This window comes from Anguilla anguilla, chromosome 5, assembly GCF_013347855.1.
Source record: "Anguilla anguilla isolate fAngAng1 chromosome 5, fAngAng1.pri, whole genome shotgun sequence".
Classification (NCBI taxonomy): Eukaryota; Metazoa; Chordata; class Actinopteri; order Anguilliformes; family Anguillidae; genus Anguilla; species Anguilla anguilla.
Genome location: NC_049205.1, coordinates 383,718 through 400,000, shown reverse-complemented (window position 1 = coordinate 400,000; position 16,283 = coordinate 383,718). Strand labels below are relative to the sequence as shown.

At 44.9% G+C, this 16,283-nt stretch overlaps 2 protein-coding genes across 4 annotated transcripts in view; one reads left to right on the top strand and one right to left on the bottom strand.

Annotated features, from left to right (window-relative positions):
- Positions 1 to 16,283, bottom strand: part of LOC118227625 (paired box protein Pax-5-like) — a 32,410-nt gene that overhangs the window by 12,887 nt on the left and 3,240 nt on the right. For 2 of the 3 annotated variants that reach the window (XM_035418292.1, XM_035418294.1), the window contains exons 2-5: positions 5,925 to 6,090; positions 3,809 to 4,006; positions 3,666 to 3,724; positions 3,211 to 3,336 (exon numbers count right to left, since the gene is read on the bottom strand). In XM_035418292.1, the coding sequence (XP_035274183.1) occupies positions 3,211 to 3,336; positions 3,666 to 3,724; positions 3,809 to 4,006; positions 5,925 to 6,090 (549 nt within the window). Of the gene's footprint in view, positions 1 to 3,210; positions 3,337 to 3,665; positions 3,725 to 3,808; positions 4,007 to 5,924; positions 6,091 to 12,489; positions 13,753 to 16,283 lie in introns of those variants that run through there. The other variant, XM_035418293.1, reaches the window with a different exon arrangement.
- Positions 1,314 to 16,283, top strand: part of zcchc7 (zinc finger, CCHC domain containing 7) — a 51,523-nt gene continuing 36,553 nt past the window's right edge. Inside the window, exons 1-2 of the mRNA XM_035418291.1 lie at positions 1,314 to 1,579; positions 1,879 to 2,043. The gene's annotated coding sequence lies outside the window, so the exon portion shown is untranslated. The remainder of the gene's footprint in view (positions 1,580 to 1,878; positions 2,044 to 16,283) is intronic.

The window sequence follows — 16,283 nt, the reverse complement described above, 5'->3', positions numbered from 1 at the left end:
GGAGACCGGGAGGTGTGAGGGAGCTCTGCAGGAGGAGACCGGGAGGGGTGAGGGAGCTCTGCAGGAGGAGACCGGGAGGGGTGAGGGAGCTCTGGAGAGATTAAACATGATCTGTTTCTGCCTGAATCCGTCCCCTAACCTCTTCATGAGCTCACTTTCAATGTGGGGGGATCTCATTATTTCAGGAAGGGCGACCCCCACCTTCATGAAAATAGGCCTCACTGGCAAGAGAAAGACAGGGAAACAATAACCCCCCCGTCCGGCACTTCTATGGGACATGCCCTCCCCATTCACCCTACCTCCCCTCTGTTTCGGCTGGGTCAGTACCGCCCTCCTCACTGCTGCCCCCTCCCAACACTTTCATTCCCATCATGCTTTGCAGAACTGTGTCAGGTGACTTTGTTAAAGCATAGGGTATGGAGTGCATCATTTTTTTCCCAAACCACTTTAGCGCAAACTACGCCCTGTAGTTGCAACATTAGACAGCAAAATGACGCATATGGAGTCAGTGCAGAGTGCTCAAAGCACCACTGGGTTGAGCTACGTCATCTATTTTCATATGTGGTGACTGGCTGAGATTTTCACAGGCAGGGATTTCAGAGTACTTCTAAACCAGTGGTCTCCAACCCTGGTCCTGGAGAGCTAGTTAGTTAGTTATGTTTCTTGACTTCCAAAGAAAATATTCAATATGAAATACAAAGAATAAAAACATTGGGTCCAAATAATATTCTATATACAAATAAATATCACTCATTTACATGTTCATGTTCCAAGATTTCCAAACATTTACGTAACATACACAAAACTTTCTTGTCCGTGTCGAGAAAGGGTCTGCTGGTTTTTGTTTTCACCTTAAAATCAGCACCCAATTGAATTGAGACCCAGGACAACAGGTGAGTTGAGTTAACTGTGTAATCAACTGCTCTAATTGATTCATGAAGCTATGTCTGAAAATGATTTTACCGCAGCCTTAGTCAAACTTTAAAACTTAATTTACAGCAAAGTCAATCGAAATAAGCTCATGCAAGCTTATAGCAATGTTAGAGAGCATTGTGGAAAAAGAGGGTTCACAGAAAACAATCACAACCACGCACACAAGCAGATGTTTTCGGGGCAGCGCGAGCGGACTCGGAGAAGAAAAGTTCTGGCTGCGCTCCACGAGCCCGGCGATATGCTCTCACAGCGTGACGCGCTGTCAATTAAATATTCAAATCCGTTTAGAGCGCTTTGTTTTTTTTCCCCTCCGCAACGCCGCCACCAACACGCTGTCATGTGTAACATCAATTAAAGCGGCAGGCGCTCGCTAATTGCGCCGTGATTAACAATGAACTTAATGAAACGAACAGTAAGGTGGCCCGCTTTCACAGCGCTGGATCTCCTACGGAGCAAGAATCATAACAGGCTTGGAGTGACATTAAACCGAGCACGCGGAGTTCGTTTTGAGCATACTGACCACGATGTTCGCGGACGTGTTTTTCGGTCGTTCGTTTTTGAAAAGTAGGCTACGCACGTCGATTGGAGTATGCTGCCTACTTAAGGCAGGTGAGCACGGACACGGCGTTGACTCACAGCGCCCCAGGTAAGGGTCTCTGGTTCCCACAACATTCGCTTAAATCTACCCAGTTTCCGCGGGTGTCATTTCCATGTTATTTTTAAGTCGCGAGGAACAGACTCTGATGCTGTTCTGTTTGTTTTATCATTGAAAAAATAATTTGGGTTGTAGGTGGTCATTCGTGTTAATTTCAGCAGAGGTGAGAAACCCTAGGTGGTTTATACAACAACATCCCGAGTGATATCAGCTAAGATATACATAACAGCCTATGACTTCATACGTGTTAAAAGCGAACGATCACGCGCTAAACCCCAGTCTCTCTACAGGCCTGTGCGCAGCCGTGTTTGAGGCAGGCCGTCTGCGCGAGACGTGCTGTAAGGAGACAGAAATCAGAAACTGGGATTTTGGACTACAATCACAGCAGACGCTCTATCACTCCACACTGCTCCTCCATCCTGTCACTCTCAGACGACTCTGAATCTCCAAGATCTGTGAGTCTCCCATTTTGGCAAAATGACTTTATATTTATTAGAACATGTAGATCATTGTAGCAAATTAATTTGTCTGAGAACATAGTCCCATGTCTTAGTCGACTAGTCTATTAATATTTCATATTTTTGGCACATATATTTTGTATTATCCTGTTGATTAATGTTTTGGAATGCCTGCAGTATTCGGGTTTTTACTGTTTGTATTTCATTGTGATGCAGTAGTCTTGGTTGCTCAGTTGTATATTTTCTCAGCCAAATGTATATGGGATACGTACCGTATCGCAGCTCCATGCATATAGGATATGTACTGTATCGCAACCTCCAAATCAGGACTTGTATTGTATAATGAAGCATCTGAGAGAGACCAGCAGTCACTGTGGCTGTGAGAACTGTGGTTAAATACACGAAAGAGTGAGCAACAGCAGTGTGCAGACCCAGAGACGCACACACACACACTCACACACACACACCTGTGTCCCCCTCACCTCCCAGCACACACACACCTGTGTCCCCCTCACCTCCCAGCACACACACACACTCAGATACGCACACACACACACAGTCCACACCTCTAAACTGAAATCAGTAAGCCCAAAAACAAACATTAAAAAAAGCCATATGGTAAAAAATGAACTACATTTCCCAGCATGGCACAGGACCCTTTAATTAACAGAAGGGAGTGCGTGATGATGGACAACGGGAGCATCTGCCCTTAAACGAGCGCCGCGGGGCGCTGTTCATTCGCTGTAAACACTCTGACAGGCTGGGCTGATGACAGCATTACATCATGCCCCCCCCCCCGCCCCCCCCACACACATTCACTGTGCAGAGCGTTTCTGTGCCTCAGTGCAGAGGGGCATTGTGGGCCGTAAGGGACCGGACCCAGACGCTGGAATGCTGGGTTCTGCCTCCAGTCTCCTCCTGAACTCCTTCATTAAGCATCCAAGTGATTATACAAAGTTTAATGTGAGTTGTGAACTGTAAGTCACCCAGGAAATGCCCATCTGTTAACCGAATGCACAGCAGTTGGCTGTTTTATTTCCACTTTCCAAAATTACAAGAAAGACGTGACCAGCAATATGAGGAATAGAGATGAGTGAATATCACATGAGCACACACACACACACACACACACGCGCGCAGACGCACACACGCAGACAGCTTTACCTTCCTCCCTCTTGCGCTTGCTGGCATCTGTGGTTGAGCTGATACCCAGAATGCCGCTGATTGAGTAGGAGGAGCCGGGTGAGTCACTGGTTACCGTGGACACCTGAGTGACTGTTGCCGTGGAAGCTTTAGGGAAGCAGAGAGAGGTCTCACACACTGCCTGTGTATCCTGCCCTGACCTCACAGCCACCATTTTGAAAATAAAAGCTGATCTGGGATCAGTTTTTAGCAGCATGAGCACTCTGCATTCCTGGATATTGCACTCTCAATATTGTCAAAACTTTTCCAACTTCCTGGAAATCTGTAAATCCAATACTGGCTGTTTTCACAGCAGTCTTTGCTGTAAGGGAAGAGTATGGACGGGGGGGCAGTCTTGGCTGTACGGGCGGGGGGCAGTCTTGGCTGTAAGGGTGGGGGGGGCAGTCTTGGCTGTAAGGGGGGGGGGGGGGTCTTACCTAAACTGTGAGTGGAGATGGGCTGTAGAGGAGGCTGCTGCACTTTAGTCCGAATGATCCTGAGGATGGAGAGACAGGTCAGTGTGTGTGCGCGCGTGCGCGTGCGTGTGTGTGTTGCCATGCCAACCCGATGCCCCGCCCACCTGTTGATGGAGCTGACGCTGGGCACGCTGTCGTTGTCACACACCCGCTCCGCCAGCAGCCGGTCCCTGATCTCCCAGGCAAACATGGTGGGGTTTTGGCGTTTGTAGTCAGCGATCTTGTCGACAACTTTGGGTGTAGCAACCTTTGGTTTGGATCCCCCGATCACTCCCGGCCTGATGCTGCCCGTCTCGTAGTATCTGTGCAAAACGAAAACCCAAACAGCCCAGATTCAGCTGCCATTGCCAGGGTCTGCAGGACAGTACTGTTCCTGAGTGCGGAAGAAGAGAGAGCTTACCTGAGTAGTAAAAGAGACACACACACACATGCTCTCACACACACGTTTTTGAACAGGATCCAGGCTGCAGCTGAGTGTGGGTGTGCGGTTTGAGTAGACAGTGATGCTGGAAACAGAGGTGTCACGGGGGTGGGGGACTCAAAGACTGAGTGCCTATCTGCCTCTGCACCCCCAGCTTCTGCCCCGGGCTGCAGTTCAGCCCCGCTGCTCGATGCCTGTGCCTCCCTCTGCCTCCCTGCACCTCCCTGCCCCTCCCTGTGCCTCCCTGCACCTCCCTGCCCCTCCCTGTGCCTCCCTGCACCTCCCTACGCCTCCCTGCTTCTCTCTGTGCCTCCCTCTGCCTCCCTGCACCTCCCTGATTCTCCCTGCACCTCCCTACACCTCCCTGCTTCTCCCTGCACCTCCCTACGCCTCCCTGCTTCTCCCTGCACCTCCCTGCTTCTCTCTGTGCCTCCCTCTGCCTCCCTGCACCTCCCTGCTTCTCCCTGCACCTCCCTACGCCTCCCTGCTTCTCTCTGTGCCTCCCTCTGCCTCCCTGCACCTCCCCGTCCCTCCCTGTGCCTCCCTGCACCTCCCTACACCTCCCTGCTTCTCCCAGCGCCTCCCTGCACCTCCCTGTGCTTCCCTGCATCGGTGCTGAGTGATTATTCCTTTCGGGAAATGGGGGGGGGGGGGCTGCAGGGGGTGGGGGTCCAGGGATCAAAATAAACAGCCGCATTGACACTTTAGCCCAGTCAGAAACTTATCTGCGGTTACCAAGGAACTGTTACTGATATCAGCTCGTTTATTTTACCCAATAAAATGCGAGCGCTTTCAGCGACGGGAGCAGGGCGCCGTGGGTAAATCCCCCCCCCCCCCCCCCCCCCCCCCCCCAAACGTAACGCTTGAGTGACCAGGGCGTCGGGGCAGGGGGCGCAGGGGGGCGGGGGAGGGGGGGGATGGCGGGGGAGAACAATGGGCAGCGCATTTCTCATACAGCCCAGGGCAGCGCTGGCTTATCCCTCTCCCTCATTCCTCCAAATCGCCTCTCAATATTTCTGTGCAGAAAAATAAGGTGCCGCTTTCATTTTGATGCAAATGCGTCAAACGCCAGTAATCTTCCCTTCTGAGCGGCTTTCTCTTTGTGTCAGAGAACGAGGGGAGGGAATGAGCCCAATCGTTCAATTTCCACAGTTTGTCTTTGCGGGGAGTCGGACAGAGGGATGTGGTGGATGGGCGGAAGTAACGAGGGATGAGTGTGAAAGATAAATAAAAATGCAATCTGGCATTTTCAGTGCTTTTTTAAATGATGTACACCTGGAACATGACACATAATTCTGTTTCTCTGGATTAAGCAATAAGCTGCCAGCCTTATGAACCTTTGCATGGCGTTCTCAGCAGTCTGAGAGAATGCGTTCTGTTCCATCTGATCATGCTGGCGTACCGTGTCATTGCACACGGCTCACTGAAATAGCTGAGTACGGCTGACTGCGATAGATACAGATGTGCCAATGTTGTGTTTGGGAGCTTGTGAGCGTGAGGGCAAAGGCACTGGGTCTCAGTACGCCAGCGTTGAGAGATGGTGCCATGCTGAAGGTGGCATGGGTGGTGCCATGCTGAAGGTGGTGAGGGTGGTGCCATGCTGAAAAGTGGCATGGGTGGTGCCATGCTGTAGGTGGCACGGGTGCAGTAATGAGAGTGGTGGTGCCATGCGGTAGGTGGTGTGGGTGGTGTCATGCTGTAGGTGGTGAGAGATGGTGCCATGCTTTAGGTGGTGAGGGTGGTGTCATGCTGTAGGAGGTGCCATGCTGTGGGTGGCACAGGTGCCCGGTGGCGCTCACCTGCCCAGGATCTTGCTGACGCAGCCGTGGCTGACGCGGAGTTGGCGGGAGATGTCGCAGGGCCTGACGCCCTGGTGCGCCAGCTCCACGATGCGCTGTCTCACCACGTCCGGCAGGGGGCGCCCGTTCACAAACACCCCGCCCAGCTGGTTCACCCCGCCATGCCCTGGGGAGAGGGGGAGAATGAGTGCGATAGGTTGACACTCCTAGCCCCACAAGTTTAGCAGTAAACATAACCAACCTCCACCTTTACGATGAACTGCAGTAATCCTAGTGGTATGTTTAAATGGGATATCTAAAACGTCTAAATTCTTATGATATTCAACGTACCATGCAGGAATACTTGATATTTTAAAAGAAAATACTTTTCACAGACAATTTATTTAAAAGGCACAGACTTTATCCATCTCATTTTTCATTTAATAATTCATAGAAATCAGTGGAAGCGTCTTTATATCTTTTCGATATAGCCCACGCACTAAAGGACTTGGAAACTTAGATCCCTGCTTTTGTTCTTCTCATTATAAAACCCAAACCCTTGTGTGTATTTCATCCATCAAGCATTACTGAGATGCATTTTAATTATTTCTATATCAGTACACTCCTGTTTGTGGGTACTGCATACAAAGAGAAATAAATAACTCAACCATAGACCATAGACACTCTATAATCCCTTTACCTTTAATATTATCATACTGATTGCTTCTTTGTGGCAAATATTTTGAGAGAGAGAGACAGAGAGCGAGAGGAAGAGAGAGAGAGAGAGAGATAATCCTGGCTTTGGGGTTGATGTATTTTAAAAACATGGCATGGATTACAAGCAAAAATAATACAAAACAAATGTTAAATACAAAAAAATAGATCTCAGGCAATATTCTGAGTTACTTTTTTCCATTTAATTTGTAGACTTTGTGTTTGAGGCCTGATAGGAAACAAAAGAATGTTGGGGCATCACTGTGAACACACTGCACGCGCTCGGGTGGGTTCATGAGTGTGCAGTTGGAATGAGTCCAACAAACAGCCTTTAAAACGTTCGGTGTTAAATCATATGCTCTCTGTTAGAGTTGAATTAACACTGGACGTTTCACTGAGCAGCTGAACCTCTGTGTGCTTCTCCCTGAGCTGCAGCCGGTCAGTGACACAGCAAACGGAGCCCAGAGGCGGTAGAAAGAAATTCCACATTTATAAAATCACTCAACTAATTTTCAGAAAAACCTTTTAAAGGTCGTATCCATGTCGACACATTTTGGCTAATCTTGAGCTGTCATCAAAGCATCCCTACTTCCCTACTTTCTCTTTTGGACACCCTTACTGTCTCTTTTGGACACCCTTACCTTCTCTTTTGGAGAACTAAATCTGTTTTGGCCCTGTATTGCAAAAAAGGCCCCCTGTAACCCTATGAAATGGAGTTTGATTTATGCTACATGTTGAAATCCTTTCTGGATTTTAATGAACTGCAAGTTCTATGCTAGAAACAAACGTGCTGCGTTAAACCGACGCTGAGCTGGCCGAAGCCACAGAGCAGACCTGGCGAGGGGCAGGTGTGGGTTGTTGCCCCACGTAGAGTACATCCCCAGCAGGCCCGTGAGATACAGAGAAGCGCTGCTGCGTCCGATATCTCCCCTCCAGAGCTTTCTGATATAATCAGCGGGGAGAGGATGAAGGTCCTTAGGTGGCCAACCAAAGATTAAAGAGCCACTGCACTCAAGAAAAGAGCAAAAACCATAAATACTAAACTAAAAACTGGGAAAACCTACATGTCTGGCACTCAGAAGACAAGGTTTTTTACGAGATTTATTCTTCTTCAGGAGCAGGGCACATGTTTAAAGATCTCGCCCGAGGAGGACAACAGTTTCCACGTCCAAAGATCAGACTAATCACTGCGTTCAGAAAGAAAGTTTGCACTGTAAAAACCATAGATGCCGAACTTTCAATGGGTGTATGACTGTTAAAGTTAGGAGCCAACTCCTGAAATTCCACTCCTCTAATATACTCCAGTTTTGACTCGAGCCCTGATGTCCCCATTAAGGGCTGATGGGCCCAGATGGGCTCTCCGCCTCTGACCCGACTGGGGAAAGTGCAGCAGGATTCTGTCTGAGGCCGGTGAGACAGGACAGGACCGGGCCAGGCCGGGAGCTTAGCAGAACCGGGTCCAGCTCTGCACCAGTCCTGCAGAATCAGCTCAACACTAAGGCTGCCTGAGCATCTACACCTGAACCCAGCGCCCAACACCTTGACCTCAGCAGCTCGGGCCGGCTGACCATTCCACCACGCTGGACTCTTTCAGCCAGACCATCTGCTGAATCGCTATGGTTACAGCAGGACCAGTCAGTCAGCCCACCTGGGAGGCTCGCTGGACTTCCGATCATCAGCGTCGCTTTCATCTCCACTATGGGGGAGATGCACGGCTGGACCACCTGGGCTCGCACAGTCAAACATCGAGTCTCACAAGCACACCAGCTAGCATATGCTTCCATGGTACCCCAAATTCCAAAGTGTGCTTTGTCCTGAGCTGCTGTGTATCAGGGTGAGTGTGTGAGAGAGCGAGGTCTTCATATCTGACTGCTTGGAAATTTCCACATGGAGGTGAAGCCCGCCCAGCGGACATGTTGGTAAAATGACCCCCCAGGCACGATGGCTGCCGTGGCTGAGTTCTGCAACCAGCGCGCTGAAGAGGAGGGAGAAACGGGCACAAGCGAAACGTACAGGCTTCCAGCAGGTATGGCAGGTACAGCTTCTCCTGCAGATTAAGCTGCTAATGGATGGCCCTGGCTGATTCGGGGTTGGGGGGAGCTTTCTGCAGAAAAGTGATTTCCCCCTGGAAACTGGGCTATCTGCAGAGGCGGGTAAAGCAAACATGGTGACAGAATTCAGCAACATCTCATCTCCTGGAGAAACGAAGCAGTCCTCACTCTCAGCTGCAGAGCTGATTGGGAGCGTCGGAGTGAGGAAGAAAAGAAGCCACAGGTCGGGTCTGCGGCCTGCACGTGCGCACCCTGAACGTGCTCTGCGTCCTTCACTTTCAATCACAAGTTCCCACAAATGCTAATTTTTCTACATTTTAACTGAATCAGGAGCAGCCACAGTCGTAATATAAATAAATACATAAATGATAAAATCTGGAATGAGCAATAAAAATCATTTACCGCACTGTTGTTCTATAAAATAATAAATTTATTTTATTTAAGGTAATTGACGAGCTTAATAGACTCAAATCCGGTCCTGAGTTTCAATGAGCAAAAACCTATATTTTATATTTGTGTGTCTATGCATGGAAAGATCACTCTAAGACTACAAATAAAAGATAAGACGCTCATAGTAAAGCATTGGTAGACAATATGAACACTGTTAAGATATATTATAACCCCGCAATTCATTACCTCAGTGACTAAGGGTTGGTGGGAGAGCCGGCTTTGGGGCGGGGGGCGGATTTCTGAAGGGGAGGGGTTCTGATCTTTACAGTATTTCTTCTCTTTATATTGCTGATAGCTTATGTATCGGGCTCCTCTTCATCCCCCTGATTGATTTAGTGGATCTTTCCGGAATAAATACGGCGCTGAAGAAAAATACATTTATGTTCGCCCATCCAGAAAATAAGCTCTATTAGAGTACTCTATTCCATTTCAATCTTTTATCTCCGTTGTCAGGAGCCGCTATTGCAGTTAACGGGTCACGGGTTTGCTTCTTATTAATAACTTAGGAACAGGGGGCAAATAAGAAAGGGAGAAAGAAGAATGTGCCGCTCGCGGCTGGCCTGGTTAAGATTAGACTTCACAATGCGATTGAAACATTGCACCCGGCCAGTGATTTTCTTCTCCCATGAACAACATAGTAAATTACATTTAACACATCTGCTAAACTGGCGGGCACGCTAAAGCTGACTCTAGAAACGCTCTTTTCGGGTTATTTTATGACGGGCTTGCTTAAATGTCCACCATACGCCTCTTTTTCTTTCACGGCGAATTAATACTATTTTAATGCCACGTACGCTGAGTAGGTTTTACAATAAATTATATAAACTGCAGCTAGAGATATTATCAGGATGCATTTAATGCGCTGTAGCGTGTTTAACACCAGATGTAAACGGCTGTTCTAACAAAACTAACCTGGGTACAACCGTGCGTCATGAGCTCAACATATTACTCAAAATTGAAAGGCCAAAATAAAATATTTTCCATTTTATTTTGCAGATAATAATTATAATGATACATAATTTATTGATTATAGGTTCACGTGTAGTCGTTTACTAGATAATAATAATAATAATAATAATAATAGTTAAGTATTGTTGTTATTATCATTATTATTATTGTGATTTACTGATAGACTGCTTATCTCTCCAAGTAGTATGCATTTCCTTGCATTTGTAATTTGTGTTCATTCATGTTATTTTGCGATAAAAACGACAGCCATTTTACACATCTACATAGGATTAGCCTCCCTCTGTTAATTTCACTATTTTATGTATAATAAAAAACGCGTTTATGAGTTACATTCTCTGGTCGTTTCCGAGACGGACATAACGAAGCGAAATAGCAGCGTAAATATTTCTGTTATCTTCCCAACACTTCATTTCCTGTTTCCTCGTTTGGAGGCCGCGCCTGAAGTCACATGCTTTAGAGGTTTCAGGGCACTGCGTTAAAACTAATCATCTGAACGTAATATCTGATAATATTCACATATTCACTATTGTTTTTTTTTTTTAAAGTTTTGCCATAATTGGAAATATGACTGTGGGGCTGGTAGCAAACAACACATCGGAGATTTCACACGGTTAGTGATACTACAGGGTTTTTTAAGATTAGGCGCGGCGGTGCATTGTGTCCAACCTTTAACATTTTAGGAGTTTATCAGGCGCTCCATAACACTTTTTTCCAATTGCACATATTTTCTGAAACTCAAAAAAACAACAGCAGTACCCCACTTGAAAATCGAACCTAAAACCTTGGACTTGCAGACTCAATTCCCTAATCACTATTCTTGATTATTGGTTTCGATGCACTGCTTCATACTTGCATCTCCGTGCACTTATTCGTTTCTTTGAAAGATAAAATACACAACAATATAAAAGTGCATCAGACAGAGCTCTCCATCTCTGTTTCCCACACACGGACACACACAAACACACGGGCGCGTGCAAAGCTCCGTGGTATTCCTTCGCAGTGTTGTCCCCGTTAGACCTGGCCCATACTTGCAGTAGGCCTTGTTACCTGATCATTTTGGAGAGCTCCTCCGCTTCTTACTTTACCGTGACGCTAGTCTATCGCCTCGAAACATTTATGCATCGCTGTGCCTCATCATTTCACATTTCTAAAAGACTTCCTTCGGCGTGAGAAACTGGACAAGGAAGTAGCTAAATGTGATTCGTTCTAGCTCTCTTTATCCGTATATTTAATCCAGCGTTTAACTCGCCGTGTGGAGAATCGCCGTTTCATATGACTGCCTGTGAAATGGCAAATCTTCCCTCTCTCCAGACTTCCGAGCACAGTGAAGCCCGGGAAATTACCTTATCTTTGTATTTAAGACAAGAAATAGTATACGCATTATTCATAAAGTACAGTTAATTTTGATTATTTAAAAGGAAAAAGGCTACGTTTCGATGGCAGAGCTACAACTGCAGTGTAATATGCATTAATTTAAATATTAAATATAGATTGACTTAATCACATAAAACAACGCATTGACAAAAAGTGTACCAATAATATTATTTCCCTACTTTAAGATTAGGTTTGTTCCTTATTTAATAAGAACCAACCCTGCAGTGTTGCTCTTCTTATCAGCCTCCGTTTGTTGTAGCGCGAGGCCTAGTTGCAAATTCCTTCTACCTTTTGAAAGACTTTGTTTAATTGTTTTGGCTGCGCATTTCACACCGCTGTACTGTGCGCGAGAGGGCCAGGGATGCGAGGAGACAGGCAGGCCTACGTTATCATACCAACACGAAATGTAAAAGGAAAGTGGAAGAAACATCGACTGGTGTTGTCGCCAGAACAGTGTCACTCCTGAATACGACAGCAATGTGGTCTATCCTACCTACCAGTGCAGAGGAACGCAAAGCAGATCTGCACACTTAGGAGACATAACTCTACTTGTTTCTTGTCGTGTTTGTGGCACTTACCCAGCAGGTCAAGTGTCAAGTTCGTTTTTTTATTTGTTACTAACCCCCCAATACCACCCCCCCTCAACCTCCACCCCCCCCCCCCTCCCCCCAACCACAGTGACAGAAGGCACACACACTCATCACACTCATCAAGCCAAACTAGCAGAGACGGATTGTATGCTTATTTTGGACCAGAAAAAGACACTGACCAACCACGGCAGCGCTGTATTAAATTATACAATGGTTTACAATTTGCTTTTACTGTATAATTAATTGGAACAAACGAATAGGCATAAATAATCATTTATCTAAAATTTATCGTACAGAAAAATATTGCGCCTCTCTGTATTTGTGTGTAGTTCGTTCTTAATATAAATTCACTAAAAACTTTTCACAAATGTTGTGAACTTCAACTGCAATGGCCCTGAGCCTGAAGTACACATTCAAAGCCAGAAGCCGTTCACTTACTGTGCATCGCTGCGAAGGGGTCGTGCTTACAGTGTATTTCCATCAAGAAGTGCGTCTGTTACAGTAACCAGAGCCTACTACCTGTCCCTGTGGCTTTTATACTTCTAACAGCCGTTTTCCGTTATGGTTTACTAATAAAACAATGCCGAAATATATCAGCTGGAGCCGCAGTACTGGGATGGGGGAGTTCTTTTTCTTTCTTTCTTTCTTTGCTGGGAGAATCCCCGAAGTTCCAAAACAGAGGGAATCGTTTCGAGAAAAAACAGGTTTACAAGCGTCTTAGATATAAAGCAATTGCAATTGCAAAAATTTGTATAAATGTGACAGCAAAACCAAAAAAGGATATGACTTTTTTTAACTAGGGTATGACTTTGCCGGTGTCATTTCCCCGCCTTCTGGCCCGACACCCTGTTATCATCAGTCATAAGGCCGCCAAAAATATGCTGTTTTAACCCTTTCATGAGCCGACCGACAGGATAATAAGCCGTACTCAAAACGAATGAGACGGCTTTGTCCAGGTGGAAAAGCGTTTCATACGCCGTAGTTGCAGTTGTTGTTGTTACTGTTGCTGTAGTTGTTATTTTTGCCCCTTCCACCTCAGTTCAGCCCGAACAGCCGAGGAGGCAGCCCGGCTGTGTAAATGCACAGCAAACCGCGTTCTCTTGCCCGGCGTCTTTGGCGGATCCTCATAGAATCTGCATTCCAATGTTCGTTGTTAGTTCTGTTTTCATTGCCATTCCAGCTGCTGAGACTTTAATTAAACTAGTAATAGTTAAATAATAAAAAATAGTAATATGTTATGTTTTAGTTGAAAACGTCTCCTCCTTGAATTCCCATTTTTAAGCATTGTTCATAAACTCCAGTGAAACGATTTCCAAAAATGTAATGCAATAAGACCGTGCAGAGTTACTAAACGCACCTTTGTCAGGAGTTAAATTTGAAATGGCGCAGACAGAACAGCTGCAAAAATAAATTAGGAAAAGATGCACTGAAGCGTTCAGAGTTTTCCTACGAACTTGCAAATTAGCATCCGGCGCAAAGGAACAGGGCAGGTAAACTTTCATTTGTTTGCCGTTTCCTAACATGAATATAATCCACGGGAACGGCCTGTGTAGTTCTCGTTTCTACAGGAATGCTCGCTGTCTTGCCGCGTTGTAGAGACTGGAAAAACGCAGGATTTATTGTTCTTCGTGTAAATATTCCCACGGCGAGGTGCCGCCGTGCTACGCCTCCGGCGAAGCCACCATCGTGCGCACAGCGGGTTTCAGGACCTGCGCTCGTGTGGACAGCGCCGCTGGCTCTGTCCCGGAGCCTACCGCCGCGCCTCGGCTATTCTGCCACTCAAACCGGCTCTGCCAATCAGGATGGGCCTCCTTCTTCGTGCTAACCAACGCGAAGTAAGCTCAAAAGCATTCAAGTTGGGATCGGTGCGATTGGTTAGCCCTTGTCCCGTGGTCGAGATACGTTCTGTTCAAAATTGTCCATTGACTAGCCTCACTGGTTTATAGTAAATTTATCTGACTGCCTTCGAACTTCGTTAGCTATTCTTTTTTTATATCTCAAATAAAGACAAATAAAATGTATTATGGCCTACATAATAAACTATTCCGTAATAATAATGTATTAAAATGAGATTAATTCATAAGGAAATGAAATAAGCACGAGAAAAGACGCATATTATTAAATACAACAGTCCTTTTGAGAAGCAACGTTGAGTAAAAGTGAGAGACAACATAAACACGTCGGAACGAATTTACATAAAAGTTTTCACTAAATCTGGGAATTGAGGATAAATTATCAACGCTGTCTATACCCTAGTATTATATCAAATAAAGCAACGCGTACTTAAGTTATTCTGTAAATGAATGAATTATTTTATTTGTAGTTTTTCTTTAGAATAGATATCACCACTATTCCTGGTAGTGACAATGTGGATAGGCCAAAATGTGGATAATGGGTATGATGACGAATAGGATAATAATAATAGGTATTTTCTGATTTTGATTATAACATGAATGTATTATTACTATTATTATTATTGACAATTTATGCCACTACCGTAACTGAAGTTTGTAGCCGAACATTGTTTTTGTTATAAAGCCACACCTAAGCTACAGACGTTTTACTGACGTTTCCCTGTTATAAAACCCATATAGGAAGAAATGCTCTAAAATCTGTGCTGTGGCCCGCACTAGATTCGGGCCTTTCTTTGATTTTAATGAATGTATTTATGTCCATAAATAAATGGCTGCATTTATCATTCTCAATTCAGTTAACTGTCGTGCGTATAAGCGTATATGTTGTCTATTTATGTTTTTATTAGGTGTTATAATATTGAATTACAGGCATTTAGCAGACGCTCTTATCCAGAGTGACTTACACAATTTACTGATTCTTTATCTTTAGTGGGGCTAATAAATTATCAATTTAAATAAACAACAATAGTAGCCTGCTTTAAACTGTTTCTAATTACTTACCAATTTCTCGTTGGCCTTCTTTGATTTTCTTAAAACCGTTGTTGTTTAAAAACCCCATTCGTTAAAACGCAAACGTTTGATTAAATACTCTTTGGCATACATTATATTTATTTACATTCCTCATCCTTGCATAGCACGTATTCTTGGGGACTCAACGCAAGTCTAATCATCACATCACATCGTCATCTAACCACTAGGGGGCGAGGAAGTGCCGGATAGATGGTTTCAGACTGTCCACGAGACTTCAAATCCGAATACACCAACAGGAAAATCTAGCGATTCATCCCAAATCGGTGCATCAACTGATTCAGTTTGCAGTGAGATTTAACGTGGCTTTAATATAATTAATTAAATACAACTATAATGTTATTTTGCATCACAGCCAGATGAAAATAAAGTCCACGAGCATTGTTGTGAGTAGACTATATATGAAGATACAGAATCTCTATTTTAGGGGCAATTGCAGAATAGCCTTGGCGAAGGCCAAGCATTTAGCAGTAGGATATCAATAGGCCTACATGCTATAGCTTGCGATTGCACAGTGCAAACAAATCTCCGATCCAAACACGCAGAGGCTACATTTATTCACGTGTTTATATAAACGGAATAACAAATCATTTAACAAAGTAAATATATGTCTTGAGTTTCACGGATGAAATAAAATAATCTAGCATAACAAATGCTCGCAAAAGCAATTTATTTTTCATTTAGTCTTACGAGTTGCTTTAACAGGGAAAAAAAAGTCTTGTAAGACATGTAAAATTGTTAATTACTTGTCCAGCTTGTCCAAATACAAAAAAAGTTTGTTTTCACTTTGTTCAATAAGAATTTACGTAGTGACAATTTATAAAATGAGACTTCTACTGCATGCATCTGCAGGCGTATGATTTATTTTAAAATTAAATATTGCGCACATGCACATACAAATACGCCATATGACTTTCGCATAAGCCTATCTGAATGTTTTAATTGTCCAACAAAATATAGTTCAGAAAAAAGTATCCTATAAAAGCTTAACCACGTACATGTGCTAAACACGTGAGCGTAGAAGTGAGCGTCTAAACACGTCAATCAACCACTCGCGCTCAGGGCACTTTTTACGCATGAAAATAGAAGACTTAAACAAACGTAATATTGTGTTCCTTTTGTTTTTCAGAAAATAACTTATAGGAATCATCAATCATAATAATTGGGGCAGAATTTGGACTATCGAATTTAGTCTGTTTACGGGGACCATTGAATGAGTTGATGGGTGTTAAGAATTTATGGCGAAGGAGGGTAATTATTAGACCTGCACGACTACTGAATAATAAAACT